Raw genomic sequence first — 22,512 nt, 5'->3', positions numbered from 1 at the left:
AATAAACAAGATTGACAAACGCTTAGCCAGACAAACCAAAGGGTGAAGAGAGAGTATTCGAATTGACAAAATCAGAAATGAAAGGGGAGATATAACAGAAACTGAGGAAATTAAAGAAATTATCAGATTCTATTACAAAAGCCTATACTTAACTATAAAATCTGGAGGAAATGGACAATTTTTTAGACAGATAGCAGGTACCAAAGTTAAATTTGGATCAGATAAACCATCTAAACCGCTCCATAACCCCTAAAGAAATTGAAGCAGCCATCAAAAACCTCCCAACCAAAAATAGCCCCGGACCTGATGATAGTGCAGAATTCTATCACACCTTCGTAGAAGACCTAATACCAATAGTCTCCAAACTATTTCACAAAATAGAGAAGGAATACTACCCAACTCATGCTTTGAAGACACAATTACACTCATTCCTAAACCACACAGACCCTACAAAGAACTTTAGACCAATTTCCCTTGTGAACATTGATGCAAAAATACTTAATAATCTTGTAAACCCAATCTGAGGAGACATCAAAACTATCATTCACCATGATCAAGTAGGCTTCGTCCCAGGGATGCAAGGATGGCTCAATATACGGAAATCCATCAATGTCATACACTATATAAACAAACTTAAAAAAAATAACATGATTATCTCTCTAGATGCTAAAAAAACATTTGACAAAATTCAACGCTCCATGTTAAAAGTCTTGCAAAGGTCAGGTATTTAAGGCACATACTTAAAATAGTAAAAGCAATATACAGCAAACCAGTAGTCACCATCAAGTGGTGAGAAACTTGAAGCAATCCCACTAAAATCAGGCACTAGACAAGGCTGTCCACTCCCTACCTACCTATTCAATATAGTACTTGAAGTACTAGCCAGAGCAATAAGACAAAAAGAGGTCAAAGGGATACAAATTTGAAAGGAAGAATTCAAAATATCACTATTTGCAGATGATATGATAGTATACTTAAGCAACCCCAAAAATTCCACTAGGGAACTTTTACAGCTGATAAACCCCTTTAGCAAAGTGTCTGGATATAAAATTAAGTCAATCAGTAGCCTTCCTCTACTCAAAGGATAAATGGGCTGAAAAAGAAATTAGAGAATCAATACCTTTCACAATAGTCACAAAAAATATAAAAATACCTTGGTGTAACCCTAACCAAGCAAGTGAAGTATCTGTATGACAAGAACTTCAAGTCTCTGAAGAAGAAAATCCAAGACCTCAGAAGATGGAAATATCTTCCATGTTCATGGAAGGATCAACATTGTAAAAATGGCGATCTTGTTTAAGGCAATCTACAAATTCAATGCAACCCCTATTAAATTTCCAACTCAATTCTTCATAGAGTTAGATCAGTTTGCAAATTCATTTGGAATAAAAAACCCAGGATAGCAAAAATCATTCTCAACAATAAAAAAACTTCTGAGGGAATCACCATCCCTGACCTCAAGCTGTATTACAGATCAATTGTGATAAAAACTGCATGATATTGGTAAAGAGACAGGCAGGTAGATCAATGGAATAAAATTGAAGACCCAGAAATGAACCTACACACCTATGGTCACTTGGTCTCTGACAAAGTAGTTAAAAACATTCAGTGCAAAAAGGACAGCATCAACAAATGGTAGTGGTCCAACTGGAAGTTAGCATATAGAAGAATGCAAATTGATCCATTCTTAACTCCTGTACCAAGCTCAAGTCCACGTGGATCAAAGACCTCCACATAAAACCAGGTACACTGAAACTAACAGAAAAAGAAAGTGGGGGAAGAGCTTAGAACACATGGACACAGGAGAAATTTTCCTGAACAGAACACCAATGGCTTATGCTCTAAGATGAAGAATTGACAAATGGGACCTTGTGAAATTACAAAGCTTCTGTGAGGTTAAGGACACTGTCAAAATGACAAAATAGCAACCAACAGATTGGGAAAAATTCTTTACCAATTCTACATCTGATAGAGGGCTAGTATCCAATATATACAAAGAACGCTAGAAGTTAGACTCCAGAGAATCAAATAATTCTATTTAAAAAATGAAGTACAGAATGAATTAATGGGCATAACGATTAATGCAGACTATTGACAGATTAAGGACTAGGTTAACTAATAGATATGTTAATTTGAATTTTCTTTGATTTGGTTTTGGGGATAAAGCACAGCTTCTGTTATATGCTAGGCAAGAATTCTGCAACTGAGCCACATCTCCAGCCCATGAATGTATTTTAATTAGTTCTGTCTTATTGTATAATCAGGATTTTAAAATATACATGATATGTAATAATTCAAATATATTGGATTTTCAGTTTTAGAAATCATTGTGTTATAAATGGTAGCAAATGCATAAACTAAACATTATTTTTTATGTACTTGGCATTTAGTTTGAAAATGATCTACCTTTGCATTAAAGGAAGTCACACTTCACTTGTAATTTTTAACAGGAAATGAGACTTTACATGTACTTGATTCCTGTTCTTTTGTATCAAAAATAATAATTTTTATAGGAGCAAATATAAACTTGGATTCATTTAATTTGGTAGTCATAGTAGAAATCAAGCTAATGGTGTAGTTGTGACAACTTACTGTGGTAATCAAGCAACATGCTGCTTTTACTCAGTTTGGGATTTTCAAACGATGCCTTTTTTTTTTTTTTTTTTTTTTTTTTTTGTCATAGCAATGGCTATATAAGTAAAGAAGAATGATTTATAGGTCAGTTGTGACTTTTGATAAGTTAACTGTCAATTCTTAAAATTAAAGCCATTTAAGTCATACAGATGTTAAATTTCACCACCATGTCTCCAAGATCCCTTTGTTGTTATTTTGTGCTGTTCTTGTGTGTGTTGATATAGGGTATCAAGATGGAAACGATTCGGAAGCTTCAGGTCCATTCCGAAGAGGTGGAAGAGGTAGTTTCCGAGGTTGCCGTGGAGGATTTGGTCTAGGAAGACCAAGTTAGTAGTGGGTTGCACATGATGTACTTCATTTGTTGGAGATTATTTTTTAAATCCTAGTGTACAGAGTTGCTGTTCTATGAAGATTTTAGTCGAGTAGCAGATACAAGTCATCACTCTATATCATGTGTCATCATTTTCAGAAACATGGGTCACTGAATATTAAGTTGGAACACTTACTTCAGAAATCTATGTTACCAAGTCTTTATAAAGCATTATATATTACTAAGTGTTTGGAGGCTGAAAACCATGGTTGACCTTATAAGTGACTGGTCTTATGAATGGCTCTTCCCTTCATACATTCTTCCACCAACATGGCTTTCTACTATAAATTCTAATAGCTAACATTTTTTAGAAAGAATTTTTCATAAACCACATAGAATATATGTATCTCAGTAGTGATTTTGGAAACTAATGACATTGATAAATTTTCAATACTCATTAAATAAATTATAAAATTGAATAAATTGCCCTTTATTAAAAACATATAGGCCTCTGAAGGGCAACGCTGATAGTGTTAGATCATGGTGGGAGCAGGGGCAGAGATGATGTTTTGGTGAACAGGCAGTAAGACAATACAGTGAGGTCTCCATGCACAATAAAAGTCCCATTTTGAGGAGGAGACTTTTGTTTGGGGATAACTTTTGTTTGACCCTAACTTATTTATAAAATAACATTAAATTTTGAGGAAGTTATTTGTAATTTAAGTATATAATTTGTAGAGAAATTCTTTTTTTGACACTTAAAAAATATACATACTGATTCTTATTGTACTATTTTACACATCTTTTAACCTGTAATACTATGCTTAGACATTTTGCTAAATGGTTGTTAAAAGTAATATAATCAAATTTTGTTTCTTTCAAATAAAGATAGTGAATATGACCAAGATCAGGGGACACAGCGTGGTGGTGGCCTTTTTGGTTCTAGGAAACCAGCAGCAAGTGATTCAGGTGAGAAATGAAACTATTACTGAGCATAGATATTCATACATGTTTTTGTGCTTTTACAAGAGGCCATGTTTAAGTTCATCTCAAGGCTAACTCACAATTTCCTTCGAATCTTAGTTATGCAGGCAAAAATACATATGTAGTTTTGCCTCCCTTAGAAAATTGGTACGTGATAAATTATCTTTTCCCAGTGGGCTGACAGTATGAGATGGGAGCAGATACTTTTAATTGGAAGAAGGAAAATAAGGCTTGCATTATTTTATTATTATCAAGGAAAGTTTCTGAGGTATAGGGAGAATGATATGTATGATTTGAGGTGAAATGGAAAATAAAATAAGTGAAAAATGCCTTAAAAGGGATACGGTTTAAATGAATTCTACAAAAAAAAAAAAAAAAAATCGAAGGGACTAGGAGCCCTACTGAATGGCTGTTGAATACAGTCATCTGCTCCTTGAGCATCTGGGGGAAGGACAGCCAGGAGACATGTCTCTTCTAATGTGTTGCAGTGCAATGTCTTACAGGCAATGGTGACACTTACCAAAGCAGAAGTGGGAGTGGCCGAGGTGAGCTCTGACTTGACTTACTTCTATCAGCTTACATTTATTGTGATCTAAAGTTTATTTCCTTCAGGATAAAGGTAATTGTCATTGTTTCTACACACCTGGTAACAATGAACTTTACTTGACCTATTGGAGCTCCTTAATAAGTTTTCATGTTATTTTCTTATCTAGCAATTCTTTCGTAAGACTTAGATGGTAGGAGCATTTGTAAACATATGTGCAAAGGAACACTCACTGAGTTCTCTTTGTATTAGGAAACCTTAGAACCACCTAACATTCATCAGTAAATATATAATAGAACCACAAGTGGGATATCATGAAGATGTTACTATTAAAATACCCCATTTTCATGATCTAAGACTAAAGGAAAGATAATAATAATAAATGTGAATTTTTTACTCTCAAAAAGGATAAATATTTAAATATTGTATGAAACTTAAAATACTTTGCAGATTAATAAATTAATAAATATTACTTGATTTTTGGTAATTTGTTAGTCTGAAAGCATTCAAAGTAGTGAAACCCCTGCCTTCTTACATTTTCCAATATCAAACAAAAAAGTTTGTTAAAATTTATCTAAATCAGATCATATAAACACAGATGCTTATAGCTTGCCTGATGGAGGATCAGAAATAACAAGGAGTTGTTGAAGCCTATGGGGACTTTTGAAGTGTGATTCAAAGCATTTTGCAATATAAGTTGACCATGAGTCACTTAGGACGATGGATCGATTTAAATGTCAAGTTGACAAAGGGTGGGTAATATTGTCAACTCAACAAGACCCATAACCGCCCGGGAGCCAAGTCGGTCTGTGAGGGATTCTCTAGAAAGGGTTAATTGAGGTGTGAAGACTCACCCTGAGGGTGGGCATCCAGTTGCACAGGCTGGCATCCTAGACTAAATGAAAAGCAGGGAGCTGAGCACCAGCATTGTCTGCTCTTCACTTCCTCACTGCTCTCATAGTGTGACCATCTCCCTCGGCCTCCGAGGCTCTGCATCCCTTAATCTAGTCAGGAGAACTGCTAAACTAGCTTAGCTAACTTTTGAGAACTTGGAATTGGAAAAGACTGCCATTCTTTTAATAAGAGTAAATCATTATACCCAAATTATTTGTATAATATATATGATACTGCCTTTTTCTGAGGGTCTTGGATTTTATGCTATATGCTAAGCAGAAGGTCCAGAAGTTACTAGCTTTCAAGTGAAAATTCTGTATGAGTCTCTGAAGTGCTCTGGTAAATACTTGTTGTCAAAACTCTTATCTAACACCATTAGAGACACGTGGGAAATGAGACCCATGCCCCTCCTTTCTTGGTTGGGTATGCTCCTTAGTAATTTATTTTAGTACCTCATAACTGTAATTAAGGCCATAATCTGGGGTTTCCTCGAAGATTCATTGATGCTGAAGGATGGTCCAAGGCACCTCCCAACAGTTTTAGTTTCTTTTAGACGATTATTTCCTTGATGACCAGGGAAAAGATATTATAGCTTAAGAAAGACAGTAGTGCAGTCTATAATCTACATAAAACCACCATGTTGATTATTAAACAACCTTAAAATGTATAAGATCCTCTCTCTTTAGCTTTCTTTCCATCTTCTCTCCACCTCCTTTTCTCTTCTTATGCTGGGGATCAACAAACTTAGGGACTCGTGCACATTAAAAGAGCACTTAGCACTGAGAAGTGCCTGCAGCCTCTAACTGTCTCAAACACCTTGCAAGCAGCGACTCTAAAGATGCTTTCTATTCAAGGCTGTCCCTCTTGGAGGACAGTGCGTGTGAAGACATGAACAGCTTTGTGTTACAATTGATCAGCACTCTGAATTTCTTTAACAGGTGGTTACAAAGGGTTAAATGAAGAAGTAGTAACAGGCTCTGGAAAGAGTAAGTTTTATTTTGGGAAAAGGTTTTGATCTTTATAGTACTGTTATTTTATTCCTCAATTAATACATATCTTTTTGGTTTTATCCCCTTTAAGATTCTTGGAAGTCAGAAGCTGAGGGAGGCGAAAGTGGTGATATTCAAGGTACATTGACATTTGCATTGTCTGTTTGTGTATTTGTTGCATTCCACTAAAGTTAAAAATACTTAAAGCTGTAGTTAAATTAAAAACATTTGCACAATGAAAATTTTATTAATTATTTCAACAGTTATTTTCTATTTGGTTTTTGTCCATTTTTGGTATTTTTCTCTTGTTTTTACTTCTAGTTTGTGAATTGTATTTTTATTTATATTCCAAGGTCCAAAAGTGACATATATACCCCCTCCTCCACCAGAGGATGAGGACTCCATCTTTGCACATTATCAGACAGGCATAAACTTTGATAAATATGACACCATACTCGTTGAAGTATCTGGACATGATGCGCCACCAGCAATTTTGGTCAGTGCATTATTTCTATATTGATACAAATATATGGTATGATGAAATTGCTATCAATATAAAAGTTACCTTTTCATGCCTAGGATTATTGGTTGAAAATTGAGAGGCATTGCTTACCTTTTTCAGTAGGATTGCTGTATCAGAAGAGAAAGCACTGAATTTCATCTCTACTCCCTATACCATATTAAGAACTTTGTTTAAATTCACTGAAAAGGCTTCTTTTTCTAGATACTCAAAATGTTCACATCCTAATTAGGTGGGAAAAGTAGGTCTTAGGAAGTGGGTTTTATGTGTGTGGTTGTTTTGCCTGCATATATGTCTTTGCATTACATCAATGCCTGGTGGCTGTGGTGGCCAGAAGATGGAATCAGAGCCCTTAGACTGGAGTCAGAAATGGTTGTAAGCCTATTATTATGTGTGTGCTGGGAATTGAACTCATATCCTTTGGAAGAGCAGCCAGTGCTCTTAACTGCTGAGTTAATCTCTTTGGCCATGGGAAATGGATTTTTGTAAAGAGAATAACAGATCTTCTGTTTCACAGTAAGCCTTTGTTACTTATCAAAGCTTTTTGTTGTCTTGTAGGGTTTAAGAGGGTAGAAAAAAGTATTTACAAGCAATGTTTATGGGAAATACTTTTATCATGTCATGAAAATACATTTTATTTATTTATAGTGGTGTATATTGCTATGTAAAGTGGAATCAAAGTTTAAAGCTCACTTAAATGGAATCTGTTTATGAAATGTTGAGCATATGGCTGTATGCAGTTTATCATTTAATCATTGGCTTCTTTTCCTTTGTAGACTTTTGAAGAAGCTAATCTCTGTCAGACACTGAATAACAACATTGCTAAAGCTGGCTACACTAAGCTTACTCCTGTGCAGAAATACAGTATTCCTATTGTATTAGCAGGACGAGATTTGATGGCTTGTGCTCAAACAGGGTCTGGGAAGACTGTAAGTCATCTTTCCAAATAGCCTAGCCCTCTATCAAACTGTTTGTTGTTGGGTTTTTTCTTTTGGTGTTTCATAAGTAGCTTGACTCTCTTCTACTGGTTAGAAGAGTTGTAGATAATCGGAGCCGTCATAAGTATTTACGGTCTGCTAAGTTTTTATTTTCTTGGTGTTTATGTTATCACTGTCCAGGATACATAACTACCCTTATTTTCTTAAGAGACTAATGTGTTGATCTCGATTAATTTTATCAAACATGTTATGTTGTATAGCATGACTATGAAGACCTAGTTAACTCTTTGCAATAAAAGTTATGCTAAGTTCTTATCATAAATCTACAGCAAGAAGGAAGGGAGTCCTATGGCTATATAAAGTAGAACTAGCTTTTGGCAGGGACAAAAGTGCTATGTTGTAAATCAGTCAATTTAACTTCTAGGCAGCTTTTCTCTTGCCTATTTTGGCTCATATGATGCGGGATGGAATAACTGCCAGTCGCTTTAAGGAACTACAGGAGCCACAGTGTATCATTGTAGCACCAACTCGAGAATTGATCAACCAAATTTATTTGGAAGCCAGAAAATTTTCTTTTGGGTAAGTATATCTGGAATGTCACTCATAAAGCAGTTCTCAGAGACTTCTCTCAATGATTTGAGAGCTCTTCAATAATATACTCAGAAAGACTTTAGTATAATTAAATGGAATGCATTTTCTTATAATCTTATTTGTTGACTATATTTTTAGAAGTAACAAAAGTAGCTGGCATATAAATAATAAAATATTACAAATACTGGTGTTCAGTGGCTTGCCTTTTCTGATATTAAGGATTGACTAAAGCGCCTTGCATGTGTTAGACAGGTACTATATCAGTCAGCTACACACCTATTAAAATTGTGAGATGGGATCTTACTTAGTTGTCAAGCCTAGTCTCAAATTGAAATTCTCCCTTAGTTTCTCAAGTAGCCAGATTATAGGTGTCTGGCACCATACTTGACTTTTTCAGTAGTAAATATTTATTTGTACGTGTGTGTGCTCGTGCACGCATACATGTATGCGTGTATGCGTGCATGTATGCACAGAAGCTCCATGGAGATCAGAGGATGACTTGTGTCTGTTCTCTCTCCTTTTACTGTGTGGGTTCCAAAAATAAAATTTAGAGCATCAGACTTGGAGGCAAATGCCTTTAACCTGCTGTGCTGTCTCACTGACCCTTCTGGTAGTTTGTAACACATGTTTAAACTGGGATGGGGTGGCTGGAGAGATGAGTCAGAGGTTAAGAGCACCTGCTGCTTTTGCAGAACACCAGGTTTGATGATCCTCACACAAATGGTGGTTTTCACTACCTCGAATTCCAGTTCTAAGGGGTCTAATTGCTGCTTCTGACCTCCACTTGGACTATACATACATAGTCCACATATATAATGCAAGCATACACACATACACATAAATAAGTACATTTTAAAAACTTTTACAAAATAACCTTAAATGTCCCTGGTAATTACCTACTTTTTGGCTTCACAGTGTAGAAGACTTTTATACACTCAAATTTAATTTTAATAACTTCAGGTTTGTTTGTGTATATATGCATTTTGTTTTAAAGCATTTGACTTCTTTGGACCATTGTAAATAAAAGCATACATAATGTCTTGCTGTATAATAATTTTATGAAGGATGGGGAAAGATAGTTTAGTTGGTAAAAGTGTTTGTTTTGTGAACATGAGGATCTGAGTTCAGATCCCTAGTTTCCATGTAAAAGCAGGTGCAACAGTGTACATCTGTTAATTCCAAATGCTGTGGGGTTGGGCTGAGACAGGCAAGTCCCTGGAGCTTGTTGGCAGCCAGCCTAGCTAAGCTGGTGAACTTCAGGTTCAGTGAGAGATACTGTGTCAAAAACTGCGGCGAGAGTGACAGGAAAACACCTGACTTCAACCCTAGCTTCTGAACATACAAACAGTGAGACCAGGGGAGGGAGGGAGGGAGAGACAGAGACAGACAGATAGATTTAAGGTTTTTCATTTTTATGAGGTGATGCTTTTTTGTTCAAGCTGACTTTGAACTCCTAGCCAAAGTGATCATCCTGCCTCAGCCCTTCAGCCTTCTGAGTAACTGAGTAACTATGGTTGTGTCACATTTCCCAGGTTTTCTCTTTAAGTATCTCTGTGTGTGGAGTGGCTTTTTTTTTTTTATTGATGTTAACATTAACATGAAATTATTTTAAAGCTTACACTAATGTACACTTTTATTACTCATAGGAGAAGTTCAGTTGAACTATATACTTAACATTTGATATTGTGTTATCTATTGATACCTAACAAATTACTGTAAGATCTACTTAGTTACAACAATAAGTGTCATGCTCTGTAATGGTTAAGGATTGGGGTGCAGCTCTGTTGGGTGTTTCTGGCATATAGTCTCTTATGAGGTGTAACAGCCAAGTTTTCAGTGGTTCAGCCGCTTGATTGGACTGTGTCTTAGTTAGGATTTCTGTTGCTGTGATAAACACCATAAACAAAAAGCAAGTTGGGGAGAAAAGGGTTTATTCAGCTTATACTTCCACAACACTGTTTATTACTGAAGTCAGGACAGGAACTCAAACAGGGAAGGAACCTGGAAGGAAGAGCTGATGCAGAGGCCCTGGAGGGGTGCTGCTTACTGACTTGCTTCCCCTGACTTGTTCAGCTTTTCTTTCTTATAGGACCCAGGACTACCAGCCCAGGGATGGCCTCACCTAAAATGGGCTGGGCCCTTCCCCATTGATTATTAATTAAAAAAATGCCCAATAGCTGGTTCTTATGGAGGCATTTCCTCAATTAAGGCTTCTTACTCCCTGATGACTCTAAAGTTTTGTCAAGTTGACAAAAAAACCATCTAGTATAAATTGCTCATAATGATACTTAACTGTCTTAGGAAATGGCAGGTGGTGCTCTAGATAGAAAGAACAGATAGAAAGCTGCATAGTTATAAAGTAGCAGTCTCATAAATCATACACTGTCAGCCTACTACATTCCTAACTTTCAGGACTGGTGATATAATTTGCCAGAACTTATATAAAATTAAAGTTTTGAGCCCATTTCTATAAAGCTGTTATTATAGGGTTGCAAGATACATTAAGCCAAGCACCAAGGCTCTTTGGTGTAACTGTCTTTTGGTACTTTGTGGGTTCTTCTTTCTTTCACCCTTCTCCACTTTTCTTCCACCCTTTCAACCATATCATACTAGATAAGAGGAAAAAAGAGAGAGAAAAGGAAAGAGATCTGTGAAAGAAGTCAGGGTTCAGAAAGAGGGTGATGTTAGGGTTAGTCTACTTTCTGCTAATTAGGTGCATCACATTTCTTGGGGCAAGTTTGATCTTCCATGTTAGAATATTTAGTTTCTTCATCTTGTTGTTGTTTCTTTGCTCACGACTAAATAAACCATCACCAACAACAGCCCAACAACCAACCAAGAATTCAACCTCTTAGGGCCTTGGCATTTACATACCCTCTGAAAAGATCCTGGAATCTGGAACATCACAGTCAGAAACTGTCTGCAGCTGGCAAAATCAAACCTCTGCTAAAGCATGGAGCAAATCATAGTCAGCTGCTATGGACAATCTGAAGCAGTCCCATATGCCACACCTGGGATTAATATGTGAAAACATTTTTATATTTCTGTGGTTTTTAAACTGTTGGTGGGGTTGTAAGCTGGTACAACCACTCTGGAAATCAGTCTGGCAGTTCCTCAGAAAATTGGACATAGTCCTACCTGAAGTCCCAGTTATTCCACTTCTGGGCATATACCCCAGAGATGCTCCAACATACAGTAAGAACACATGCACCACATTGTTCATAGCAGCCCTATTTATAATAGCCAGAAGCTGGAAAGATCCCAGATGTCCTTCTTCAGTAGATGAATAGATACAAAAATTGTGGTATATTTACACAATGGAGTACTACTCAGCTATCAGAAACAATGACTTTATAAAATTCCTAGAGAATATCATCCTGAGTGAGGTAACCCCATCACAAAAGAACAGACATAATATGCAGTCACTGATAATTGGATACTAGCCCCAGAAAGTTATGAATACCCCAGAAACAACTTGCAGGCCATATTAACCTCAAGAATAACAAAGGACAAATAGTGAAACCCTCAATCCTTCTTAGGAAAAAAAAATAAGTGTATAGCACCCTCTCAGAGTGTAGACCTTAAATCATTAATAATCCAAGAGCTAGGAATATAGCCTTGTGGCAATATTTTGGTATTCAAAGATCATTATGTTTAATCTATGCACACCAAGAAAACTCTGTTTCCATGTGGTATATTCTGTTCTACATGTACTTTATGCTTATGGTAACTAGTGGGATTTCAATGCATACTATCAAACCTCTAAAAGAATTGCCAAAATGCTTTTAAAAATCTGTACATGTATCTCTCTTCTTTAAATAAAGTTGTAAGGAAAAAAAAAGACAGAGAAAAGGAAAAAAACAGGTTTCTTGGGGGAAAAAAAGAAACCAAAATTCCAAAAATTTCACTACACTTTGGAGTTTGAGACAGTGTAACTATAGGTTGCACACCTTTGAAGCCAGCTCTACCACACAAGTAGTAAGGAGCCTTATTTCAAACCTTTAAAAGATGAAACATTGGGACCATGTTGATGTCCGAGGTCTATGCTGCCACATCCCATCGCAAGTCCACCTTAGTCTTTGTCCTGTGTCCATTTCAGAACACTCTCCTCCACGTCTTTGCCCCAGCAAAGTACCATCAAACCGCTTCCCACAGAACCCTGTTTTTACTTCATATCCCCCTTTCTGCTTAAAATTGTCCTGTTCTCTAACATCAACAATCTATACTCAATAGAAATATAAGAAACATCACATTTTCAATAAATGGCTTAGACACAATAGTCTAACAAAACAACCTTTAATTTCTATCAATATATAATGAACAAAATATCTTAAATATCTACCAATATATAATAATCAAACATCTTAAATTTCTATTAATATATAATAAAGAAAACATTCCTATTAATATATAATAAAACAAAACTTTAATTTCTATCAATATACAATAATTTAAAAACTTAAATGTACACTTAATTAAATTAAAACCTTACATTTTAGTCTTAAAAAAAAAAAACTAGCTGCAGCATTTGTTGCCCAGTCTCTGGATTTATTCAGGCTTTGTATTGTCTCTGTATTGTCTGTCCAGTCTACGTATTTTCTGTCTCTTTGTGATTGATTACTTGGGCTAGCCCTTTTGAAATGATAAGAGGTTTTCCTTGGTCAAATATGATTATTATACATTATACATTATTATACATATCTAAGAAAGACATTTTCCAAAACAAAAAGCATGCTTGAAGAACTTAGATAATGTCTGTACCCAAAGATGAATAGATAGAACATTGGGATGTTGGTACTGACCAAGAAGCTTTCTTTCTGCTTGCCAGCCGTCATAGTACTAGAGAACATGCAATTCCTCTGAGTGAGTTGGTGATTTGGGAGGAAGGATGATAGTCGTACTTCAGAGAGCCTTTTCCCATTTGTTTTATTTGCTTTTTGACATTATAAACTTCCCCCTTTCAACAGAATTGAACATTTTTTAGATAGCTGAGTGTTTTTTGTTTATGGATCTTGTTTCATAAAGTGGCAAATTAATAATTTACAAATAACTAGAAAAAGACATTTCTCTTTAGGACTTGTGTAAGAGCTGTTGTCATATATGGAGGAACTCAGTTTGGGCATTCAATTCGACAGATAGTACAAGGGTGTAATATATTATGTGCTACTCCAGGGAGGCTGATGGATATCATAGGCAAAGAAAAGGTAAGCCTTAAAAACTGTTAGCCTGATGCTTATTTTATAGGGAACAGAAGGGGATTATAAGAGATGTATTTTCTATGTTTTGATTCTAGTGGGTGCTTTGAATTAATTTTCATAATTGTCAAGATAATCTCACAGGGCATAGTACTTTTTATATTATACTTGAGGAAACAAAATGAGTTTAACGATTTGCTCAGAAAGTCTTTTGTTGGCTCTAGTCAATGAGTTAGGGCTAGAATCTGTATCTGATTTCAGTAATATTTTTATTACATGGAAGAAAATACAATGATTATTTTTATATAGTTTCATATACATTTTGGTAAAAGTTTTTTCTAAGTCATCTTCTCTGGGGCATCAATAACTTTGTCTTCTATTAAAAAATGTGAATGGTAGTAATGTGAGTTGTTAATTTTTTAAGTCTTTTAAGAAGAGATTTTATTTAATTGGGGATCTTATACCCAATTATAATATCTAAATTCTTTAAGAATTTTTGTTAATGAACTGCAATAGATTATTTTGCATTCTATAAAGGAGGTACTTAAAACACTTATTGGTAAATGTACCTTTAAAAATAAATTTATTAAAAGTAGCTAGAGAAACCATTCTCAGACGTGTACTAGCAATCTTTATGGTAGTGTCAAAGTTACTTGTAGTTCTAGGATAACCAGAGCTACATAGTGAGACCCAATTTCAAAAAAAAGCTAATCTATTTTCAGTATTTAATGATAATAGATTTTATTTTCTTACATTAAAGTTTGGTTTTATCATGATTTTGTCAAGATACAAATCCATGCTATCTAGTACAAGTCAACTGTTATCCATATGTGACTACGTATATTTTAAAATAAAAAACTTAGTTTCATATTTATTCAAACTATATATGGTTATTGCCTAATAGGTTAGACAGTTGAAATAATAGAACATTCAAGTAGTTACAGTAAGTTCTAGTGTAAAGTATTACTGTAGATATTTTAGGTTCTGCTTAACTTAATTGTAACAAATTTTATGTATTAGTAAAAGTTTAGGTCAGCTATATTATAATTATCTATGATGAGACCAACAACTCTCATCATTGTATTCCTTGACTTTCTGTGTATTAGACAGGTAAATGCCAACTTAGGTATCACAGACTATCATTGAAGGAAATTGGGGCAGGGTCTCAGGCATAGCATGAATTTGGAGGCAGGAAACTGAAGCTGAGGCCAGTGGAGGAATTTTGCTTTCTTATAGCAACTCAGGTCTTGAGACCAGAGGTGGTACCATATACTGTGAGCTGGGCCCTCCCACAAAAATCATTAAGTCAAGAAAATGCCTCACAGGCCAGTTTGATGAAGGCATGTTTTTCAAGTGAGATTTCCTTCCCAGATGATTCTAGCTTGTGTCAAGTTGACATACAACAAGCCAACATAACCCCTTAAAAGTACTTTTAAACAGTTGAGATTGTGAAGCACATGTTAGCCTAATGTAAACTAGTATGTATGCTCTATTTTTATCTTTGAAAATATCCTTAAAGATTGGTCTCAAACAAGTCAAGTACTTAGTTTTGGATGAAGCTGATCGAATGTTGGATATGGGTTTTGGACCAGAGATGAAGAAGTTAATTTCTTGTCCAGGAATGCCATCAAAGGAACAACGCCAAACTCTTTTATTCAGTGCAACTTTTCCAGAAGAAATCCAGAGGTAAATATTTTTCTTCTCAAAAACAAAAGTGTGAATGGTAGTGTGTGCCTTTGGTCCCAACACTTAGGAGATAGAGAAATATGAATCTCTGTGTTTGAGACCAGTCAGGGTTACACAGTAAGACTGTCTCAAAATTAATTAATCTACGAGTAGGTAAAATGCCTGGCATGCAAGTATAAAGATCTGGGTTTAACCCCTACCACACATGTAGGAAGTTGGCTTCTTACTCCAGTGCTGAGGAAGCAGAGACAGACAAGTCCCTAGGCTCACTGGCCAGCCAGCTTAGCTTGTTATAGACAGATCCCAGATTTCAGTAAGAAACCCTGTCTCAGGAAAGAAGGTTGACCTCTGACCTCCACATGTACAACCCTAACACAAACATGCAGATGTATGGACATGTGAGCACACTTGCATGTACACATATACAATGTAACAAATATATACCAAATGAAAGCAATGTGAATATTCTGGTTTCGGATACTTGCATTGCTGTTTAAAAAGAGCTTTACACATGCAGTACAAAGTAAGCACGTGCATTAAGGTTTGCCACTTAATTTTCAATTTTGTTTGTGACTTTGCATTATTACTATAATTTCTCCTTTCTCCCCCTCTTCTTCCCTTCCCTCCTCTCTTTCCATTCTTATTGTATGTATATATAGCTGGTAATCAGTAAGTGTTTACTAAAGTTATTCTCACTATGCTGTATTTAATCCTAAATGTATAATATTTAGGAGAATTGGTCTTTGGTAGAAAGTTCATAAACCAATTACTGACAAATACTTATGGATCATGCTGTGTATCCCGTGGTTTTGTAAATTCAGAGATTGGGATGGGATTGGGATTACACATCCTTCATAGGATAGACTCTTCCTCTACCAGCTAGTTCCTTACTTGGCACAGGGAGCCTAAGTAGACTAGGCAATGCCAGTAGTAGATTCAGCAGAATTCTTACTGTTTTGTTTAATGAAACTAACTGTTCTCTTTGAGAACTGGGAACTCTTTCTCCTTACCTAAGAGGAAGGTGATTTCCCAAGTTGAGTGACTACTGGGGTGTGATGGTAGATGGTGGGCTCTGGCTTGTACACCGTATAAAGATCCATCTTTCCAGGACTAATTTGCCATGTTGTATTGCTTGACATCTCCTTATAAAAAGTTGCCTCCAAGGTGATCCATGGGATATTCTTTGCAAAGAAAGCACAGTTCTTGTAGGCTTGGAGCTTGTACATAGTGCAGTGTGTGATGCAATCTGTTGATTCTTTTGGGGCAGCCTTAAATAGCCCAATTCTTCATGGCCCTTTGGTCTTACTTTTCTATATGTATTGTGGCATGAAAACCATTTATCTGTAATCTGGTTTATTTACAGAAGAGTAACTTAAGTAATATTTCAGAAAACAAATCTGAGCAATAGGATATATTTATAAATATTGAGGTTAGAATAGAATTATGCTTTAGGGTTACATTTAAACCAGTCCCTGCCTGTTTCTTTCCCTCTATCCCTTTTATGAGACAGAATCTCATATGTCACAGATTGGCCTCAAGCTCACTGTGTAGCTAAGGGTGATACTGAACTTCTGGGGATCATCCTGCCTCTGTCTCCTGAGTGCTGAGACTGTTCATGTGGTGCTGGCAATCAAACCCACAGCATTGTACACGCTAAAGGAGTACCCAAACAGCTGAGCTGTATTCTCAGGCCCCTTACAGCTCAGTTTTTAATTTAAAAATTTCTGCTTGTTAGAGTCAGCATTGTAGTTCATATTTTTATTGTTAAGTACACATTTTACATAATTTTGCATAGACGGAATTTACTGGAAATTCCTGTTCATAGTTTGACACCAGTATTTTGCTACTAGGTTTATATTTTAAAGATCTTAACATCTTATTCTGATCTTTGAAAATACTATGTGGATGAGAAAAGTAATGACTCACTGTTCTGTGTTGCTGTTCAGTCAGTGTGAGATGACATCAGCAGGGCTGAGCACAAGTTCGTGAGAGTAAGCTAAAGAGCAATGTTTTCTCTCTTAAGGTTGGCTGGGGAGTTTTTAAAGCCGAATTATTTGTTTGTTGCTGTTGGACAAGTGGGAGGAGCTTGCAGAGATGTTCAGCAAACCGTACTTCAAGTGGGCCAGTATTCAAAAAGAGAAAAACTTGTTGAGATTCTACGAAATATAGGTACCTTGTGTTAGTATAATTATTTTGTCATGATTTTGAATTTTAAAATTTCTTACTTTTTGAAGTCATCATTGTTTTGAATAAATTTTAATCTCATTTTTCTGTAAATCTTTTATAGATTATTTTATTTATAGATTACTTTAGCTCTATAAAAGTTGAATATAGAAGGTATTTTAGACTTAGCTTAATACTTGGCTAAAAAGTATTTCAGCATATATATATATGTATATATAGCATTTTCATACATTTATTTCATATATATGTACATATGAAAAGTAGAAAAGCTTAATAGTAGCACGTTTTTATCTGTTGAGTAACAGTGATACTATTAAAGGCTTTCATGAAAGTAAGGCAGGCAGATTGTGAGCTTGAAACCAGCCTCTGGCCTACATAGCAAGACCCAGTCTTCAAAGGAATATCATGAGCTCTTGCTGATTTTAACTGGTTCCTCATTTCTTACCTACTAATGAGTCTTCCTATAATTCTAAGATTTAAAGTGTTTCAAAGCTAGAGGGTATTTGAGGATCTAGCTGTCTTTATTAATACACATGAGAAATTTTTCTCTGCCTTCTTCCAAATTATTATTATTAATTACCTTTAATCATTTATTTCAGTCCAGTCATTATCCCCCTCCCAGTCTGCCCTCTGACAGTTCCTCATCCCATTCTCCCTCATCTCCAAGAGGATGTCCCCACAACCTCCACACTGCCAGGCCTCCTCACTCCCTGGGGCCTCAAGTTTCTTAGGGGTTTGGTGCGTCTTCTCTGACTGAGACAAGACCCAGCAGTCCTCTTCTGTATATGTGTGGGGGCCTCATATCAGCTGGTGCATGCTGCCTGGTTGGTGGCTCATTGTCAGAGAGATCTCAGGGATCCAGGTTAGTTGAAACAGCTGGTCTTCTTATGGGGTCATTTCTTCTCCATAACTTCTTCCAGCCTTTCTCTAATTCATCCACAGGGGTCCCTGGCTTCTGTCCATTGGTTGTGAGTATCTGCTTTTGTCTTGGTCAGCTGCTTGTTGGGCCTCTTGGAGGGAAGCCATGCTAGGCTCCTGTCTGTAAATATACCATAGCATCAGTAATAGTGTCAGGCCTTGGCCCCTTGAGCTGGATCCCAATTTGGGCCTGTCACCGGACCTCCCCTCTCTGTCTCTTCTCCATTTTGTCCCCTTTTAGACAGGAATAAATCTGGGTCAGAGCTCTTGACAGCAGGATGGCAACCCTGTCCCTCCACTTGATGCCCTGTCTTTCTGCTGGAGGTGGACTCTACACGGTCTCTCTCCCACTGTAGGACATTTCATCTAAGGTCCCCCCCTTGAGTCCTGAGGGTCTCACCTCCCAGGTCTCTGGTACGTTCTAGAAGGTCCCCCCACCTCCTGCCTCCTGAAGTTGCCTGCTTCTATTAATTTTGCTGTGCCCCAGGACTTCACTTCTGTTCCAAATTATTTTTTGTCTTCAATGTCTTTAATAGTGACAGGCTGCTACTAAATACCTTGTTAGATGAAGTGAGCTGACAGACAGGAAAATTCTTTCTTCTTCTGAGGCTGTAGATGTCTTAAGTCTTACTTTTTCAGCATTTTATAGAGTAATCCCTCATAGAATAACCTATGCCAGTTAAGTTCTTAATACTTAGTGAGGGGATAAGACTGCCACTTAACTCTGTCTTCTTCTGGGAATGAAAGGATTTGATTTAAGAGATGACATTTGAACATAGATTATAGAGTTTAGCAGCCTAGGGTCACATAACATTAGTGTAATTTTGACCAATCTGGGCAAAATGAAAGATTAGATTATTTCATTTATAGGAAATGAAGAGGAAAAAGAAACAGACATTTGCAATTACTGAGAAATGGCTGACAGTTAACTATATTTGCTTAAGAAGCCACACTTACTGTTTATTTTATCCATCTAGTAGGAAAGCAGTTGTCTCTTTCTTTTTAACATCCATTCAGGAAAACACTGAACTTTTTCCATAGCAGCTGCTGCCAGTACAGTTATGGTGTGGATTAGACAAAATTTCTTGATTGTAATATGCCCTTTTTTGGCTTAATTTTGTTGTTTAGATGTTAATAATCTTGTTTTGTAGGTGATGAAAGAACTATGGTCTTTGTTGAAACCAAGAAAAAAGCAGATTTCATTGCAACTTTTCTTTGTCAAGAAAAAATATCAACTACAAGTATTCATGGGTGAGTACAATAATGATTTTCTAGCAAGAAAATAACTTTTGTTAGTTATTTAAGAAGCCCCATAAAAGATTTTTTGTCATTGACAAATTGCATGTACAGGTATCCCATATACCTAGTGAGAGAATCTTAGTTTGTATTTGTATGCTTACTCTGTGTGCCCTGATGGCATATTAACAACAGTTATTGGTACTTTACTAGAAGATCCAAAATCGTGTTTTAATATGTAGAATTCTGTAGTTTACTTTAAGCAATCATCCTTTTGCACAGAATAAAAATGATTGTTTTTATACAACATATATATGTAATTTATAATATGTGTGTATATATAAAATATTATATATATGTATATATAAAATATTCTGGCCCTGTTCACTGTCTCTCTCACTCTAACTTCTACTAGAGGTGGTTGTCCCAACTAAAGACATCTGAGGATGGGTTATTAGAATACCTGGAAATTATAGTGTGTATTAAGTACCTGGTTGTTAAAATGTGTGGAAAGTAGGCATGTATAGTTAAGTGCAATTTTTACTTTTTAAAATATACTGTTTGATAGACTTTAAAAATTTCTCAAAAGTGGTTCTAATATGAACTTTTTTGTTTAAGTGATCGGGAACAGAGGGAAAGAGAACAAGCCCTTGGAGATTTTCGCTGTGGAAAGTGCCCAGTTCTTGTTGCTACTTCAGTGGCTGCCAGAGGGCTTGATATTGAAAATGTTCAACATGTTATCAATTTTGACCTTCCTTCTACCATTGATGAATATGTTCATCGAATTGGACGTACTGGGCGTTGTGGAAATACTGGCAGGGCGATTTCTTTTTTTGATACGGAATCTGATAATCATTTAGCACAGCCTCTAGTTAAAGTACTGTCAGATGTAAGTTTAAACAGATTTTTTTATCTTTAAATATTTAAAATTAAATAGTTCTTTGTTGTTGAGAAATCTTACAATTTTTGAAATTTCATGTTTCATAAGAAATGTTTATTTTCTCAAGGCTCAACAGGATGTTCCTGCATGGTTAGAAGAAATTGCGTTCAGTACATATGTACCTCCCAGCTTCAGTAATAGCACGAGAGGAACTGTGTTTGCATCTGTTGACACTAGGAAGGTTAGTGAGAAACATTAAGAAATGGCTTTCTAAATGTGTTTGATTCTATGAGATAAGACTATTTAATTAAAACTGTCATTTTAATGCACACACACATATGCACGTATTCATGATTCAGGTTTACAGTGTCAACATCCCAGTTCCTTTTTCTGGTATTTGTTGGGATCTTCTGACTTTGTAGAGAATTCTTTCACTTTGGCCACATTATTAATACAACACTCTAGGGCTGTAGAGAAGCAGCTTTCACTGACATGCCAGACCTCTTTTCTTCCTTAGTAAATCTTGGTATAGAGGAGTGTTCCAATAAAACATTTATGCTTATATGAAGTGTAATACATTTTTTCTGCTCTCTAAAAGCTAGTGACTTAAAAAAAATCCTTTTCTTGTGTAATTTTGTACAATTTAGACATCACAGGATTATGTGGACCTTCCTTTGAAATGAATCATTTCATGAGTCAATAGATGACTTGAGATGATTGAGGTAGAAAATGAGTCTCTGCTATTAGTCTGGATGGTGTAACATTAGGGCTGTCATAACTTGATTCTTTCATTTTCTTTTCTTTTTAAAAGAATTACCAGGGCAAGAACACATTGAATACAGCGGGGATTTCTTCTTCACAAGCTCCCAATCCAGTTGATGATGAGTCGTGGGATTAAAGCAAACCAACATACTTCAAGTCTGATAGTTTTGATGCAGAGAAGAAAAATGGTTTTTATTTTTAAAATTTTAACAGAAGTGTGAAACCTGATATTCTTATATCTCCTGTTCTTCTGTTCTTACTCCCAACCCTTTAAAAAAATAACCAGCTTTATTGATTAGTTACGTGAAATGCTGAAGTTACAACATTGCAGTTACTGATACAAATTGTGTTAACTGGAAATATTAAAGCATTCTATATGTTTTGCTTATTTCTAGTATATTCTTCAGAAAGTTAAGACATGTTTCATGTCCAAGTGCTAAGTCTTAGTATAGTGTTTATGATCCTATAAAACAAGCAACAGGATATGATGTACTCTAGTTTAATTATTGGGTCTAATTTCTACTTGATCCTTTAAAAGAATAGTGTGTCAGTACAATGTAATAACATGATTTTCATGAAACAGTGGAGACTGAAGCCTTTCAAAGTTACTTGATTTTTTAGATCATCAGACATGTAATGAAAATGTTTCAGTTTGCAATGTGAGCTCTGTACTTGGTGGCATGACAAATGTTTGCTTTTATAATATACAGATTTTCCTTGGAAATAAAAGATGAGACAATTTCCCCCTAAGTTTTCCAACAGCATTTTTCATTTTTCTTGTGGCATATTAAAGTTCCTAGCTTTCATATTTGGATGTTTTATATCTTTTGAAATTAGTGTGGTGAACAAGAAGTTGTAAACAAATATTAATGTATAAATTCATACAAATATCAAGATGTTGTCATGAGAATTAGTCTTAGAATCTAAACTTATCAACAAACAGAGTTTCGGCTTCTTCTTTTCTTGTTATTCAGGTTTTACAGTTGATAAGGAAAGAATGCTGCTGTTCTCAGAGGCTTACCTACTCTATGAGCTATTTAAGACCACTTTTTGTGTGTAGTTTTTTTTTTGTTTGTTTGTTTTTTGTTTTTTTTTTTTGAGGGGGGAGTGAGAAATACACTCGTTTATAATCAATTTAATGGTGAGCCATAATTTGATCCTATTAATCATCTGTTATATAAAATCCACAATTCAGTTATTAAGATATATGATAAATCATTCACATTTTAAAACATTTATCATTACAT

At 35.7% G+C, this 22,512-nt stretch overlaps 1 protein-coding gene across 2 annotated transcripts in view; it reads left to right on the top strand.

The window, feature by feature from the left end:
• DDX4 (DEAD-box helicase 4) overlaps positions 1–21,401 on the top strand; it is a gene marked incomplete at both ends in the record, with an annotated part of 51,664 nt that extends 30,263 nt beyond the window's left edge. For both annotated transcript variants that reach the window (XM_080933827.1, XM_080933826.1), the window contains 15 exons: positions 2,859–2,964; positions 3,837–3,913; positions 4,432–4,473; positions 6,305–6,352; positions 6,447–6,494; positions 6,709–6,851; positions 7,652–7,804; positions 8,238–8,392; positions 13,479–13,608; positions 15,119–15,285; positions 17,309–17,454; positions 19,539–19,638; positions 20,242–20,512; positions 20,631–20,744; positions 21,315–21,401. In XM_080933827.1, coding sequence (XP_080789953.1) covers positions 2,859–2,964; positions 3,837–3,913; positions 4,432–4,473; positions 6,305–6,352; positions 6,447–6,494; positions 6,709–6,851; positions 7,652–7,804; positions 8,238–8,392; positions 13,479–13,608; positions 15,119–15,285; positions 17,309–17,454; positions 19,539–19,638; positions 20,242–20,512; positions 20,631–20,744; positions 21,315–21,401 — 1,787 coding nt within the window. The remainder of the gene's footprint in view (positions 1–2,858; positions 2,965–3,836; positions 3,914–4,431; positions 4,474–6,304; positions 6,353–6,446; positions 6,495–6,708; positions 6,852–7,651; positions 7,805–8,237; positions 8,393–13,478; positions 13,609–15,118; positions 15,286–17,308; positions 17,455–19,538; positions 19,639–20,241; positions 20,513–20,630; positions 20,745–21,314) is intronic.
• Between the last annotated feature and the right edge of the window lie 1,111 nt (positions 21,402–22,512).

Source organism: Micromys minutus, assembly GCF_963924665.1.
Source record: "Micromys minutus genome assembly, chromosome: 20".
Lineage (NCBI taxonomy): Eukaryota > Metazoa > Chordata > Mammalia > Rodentia > Muridae > Micromys > Micromys minutus.
Note: the sequence above shows the minus strand (reverse complement) of the source record. Positions and strands in the feature narration are given on the sequence as shown.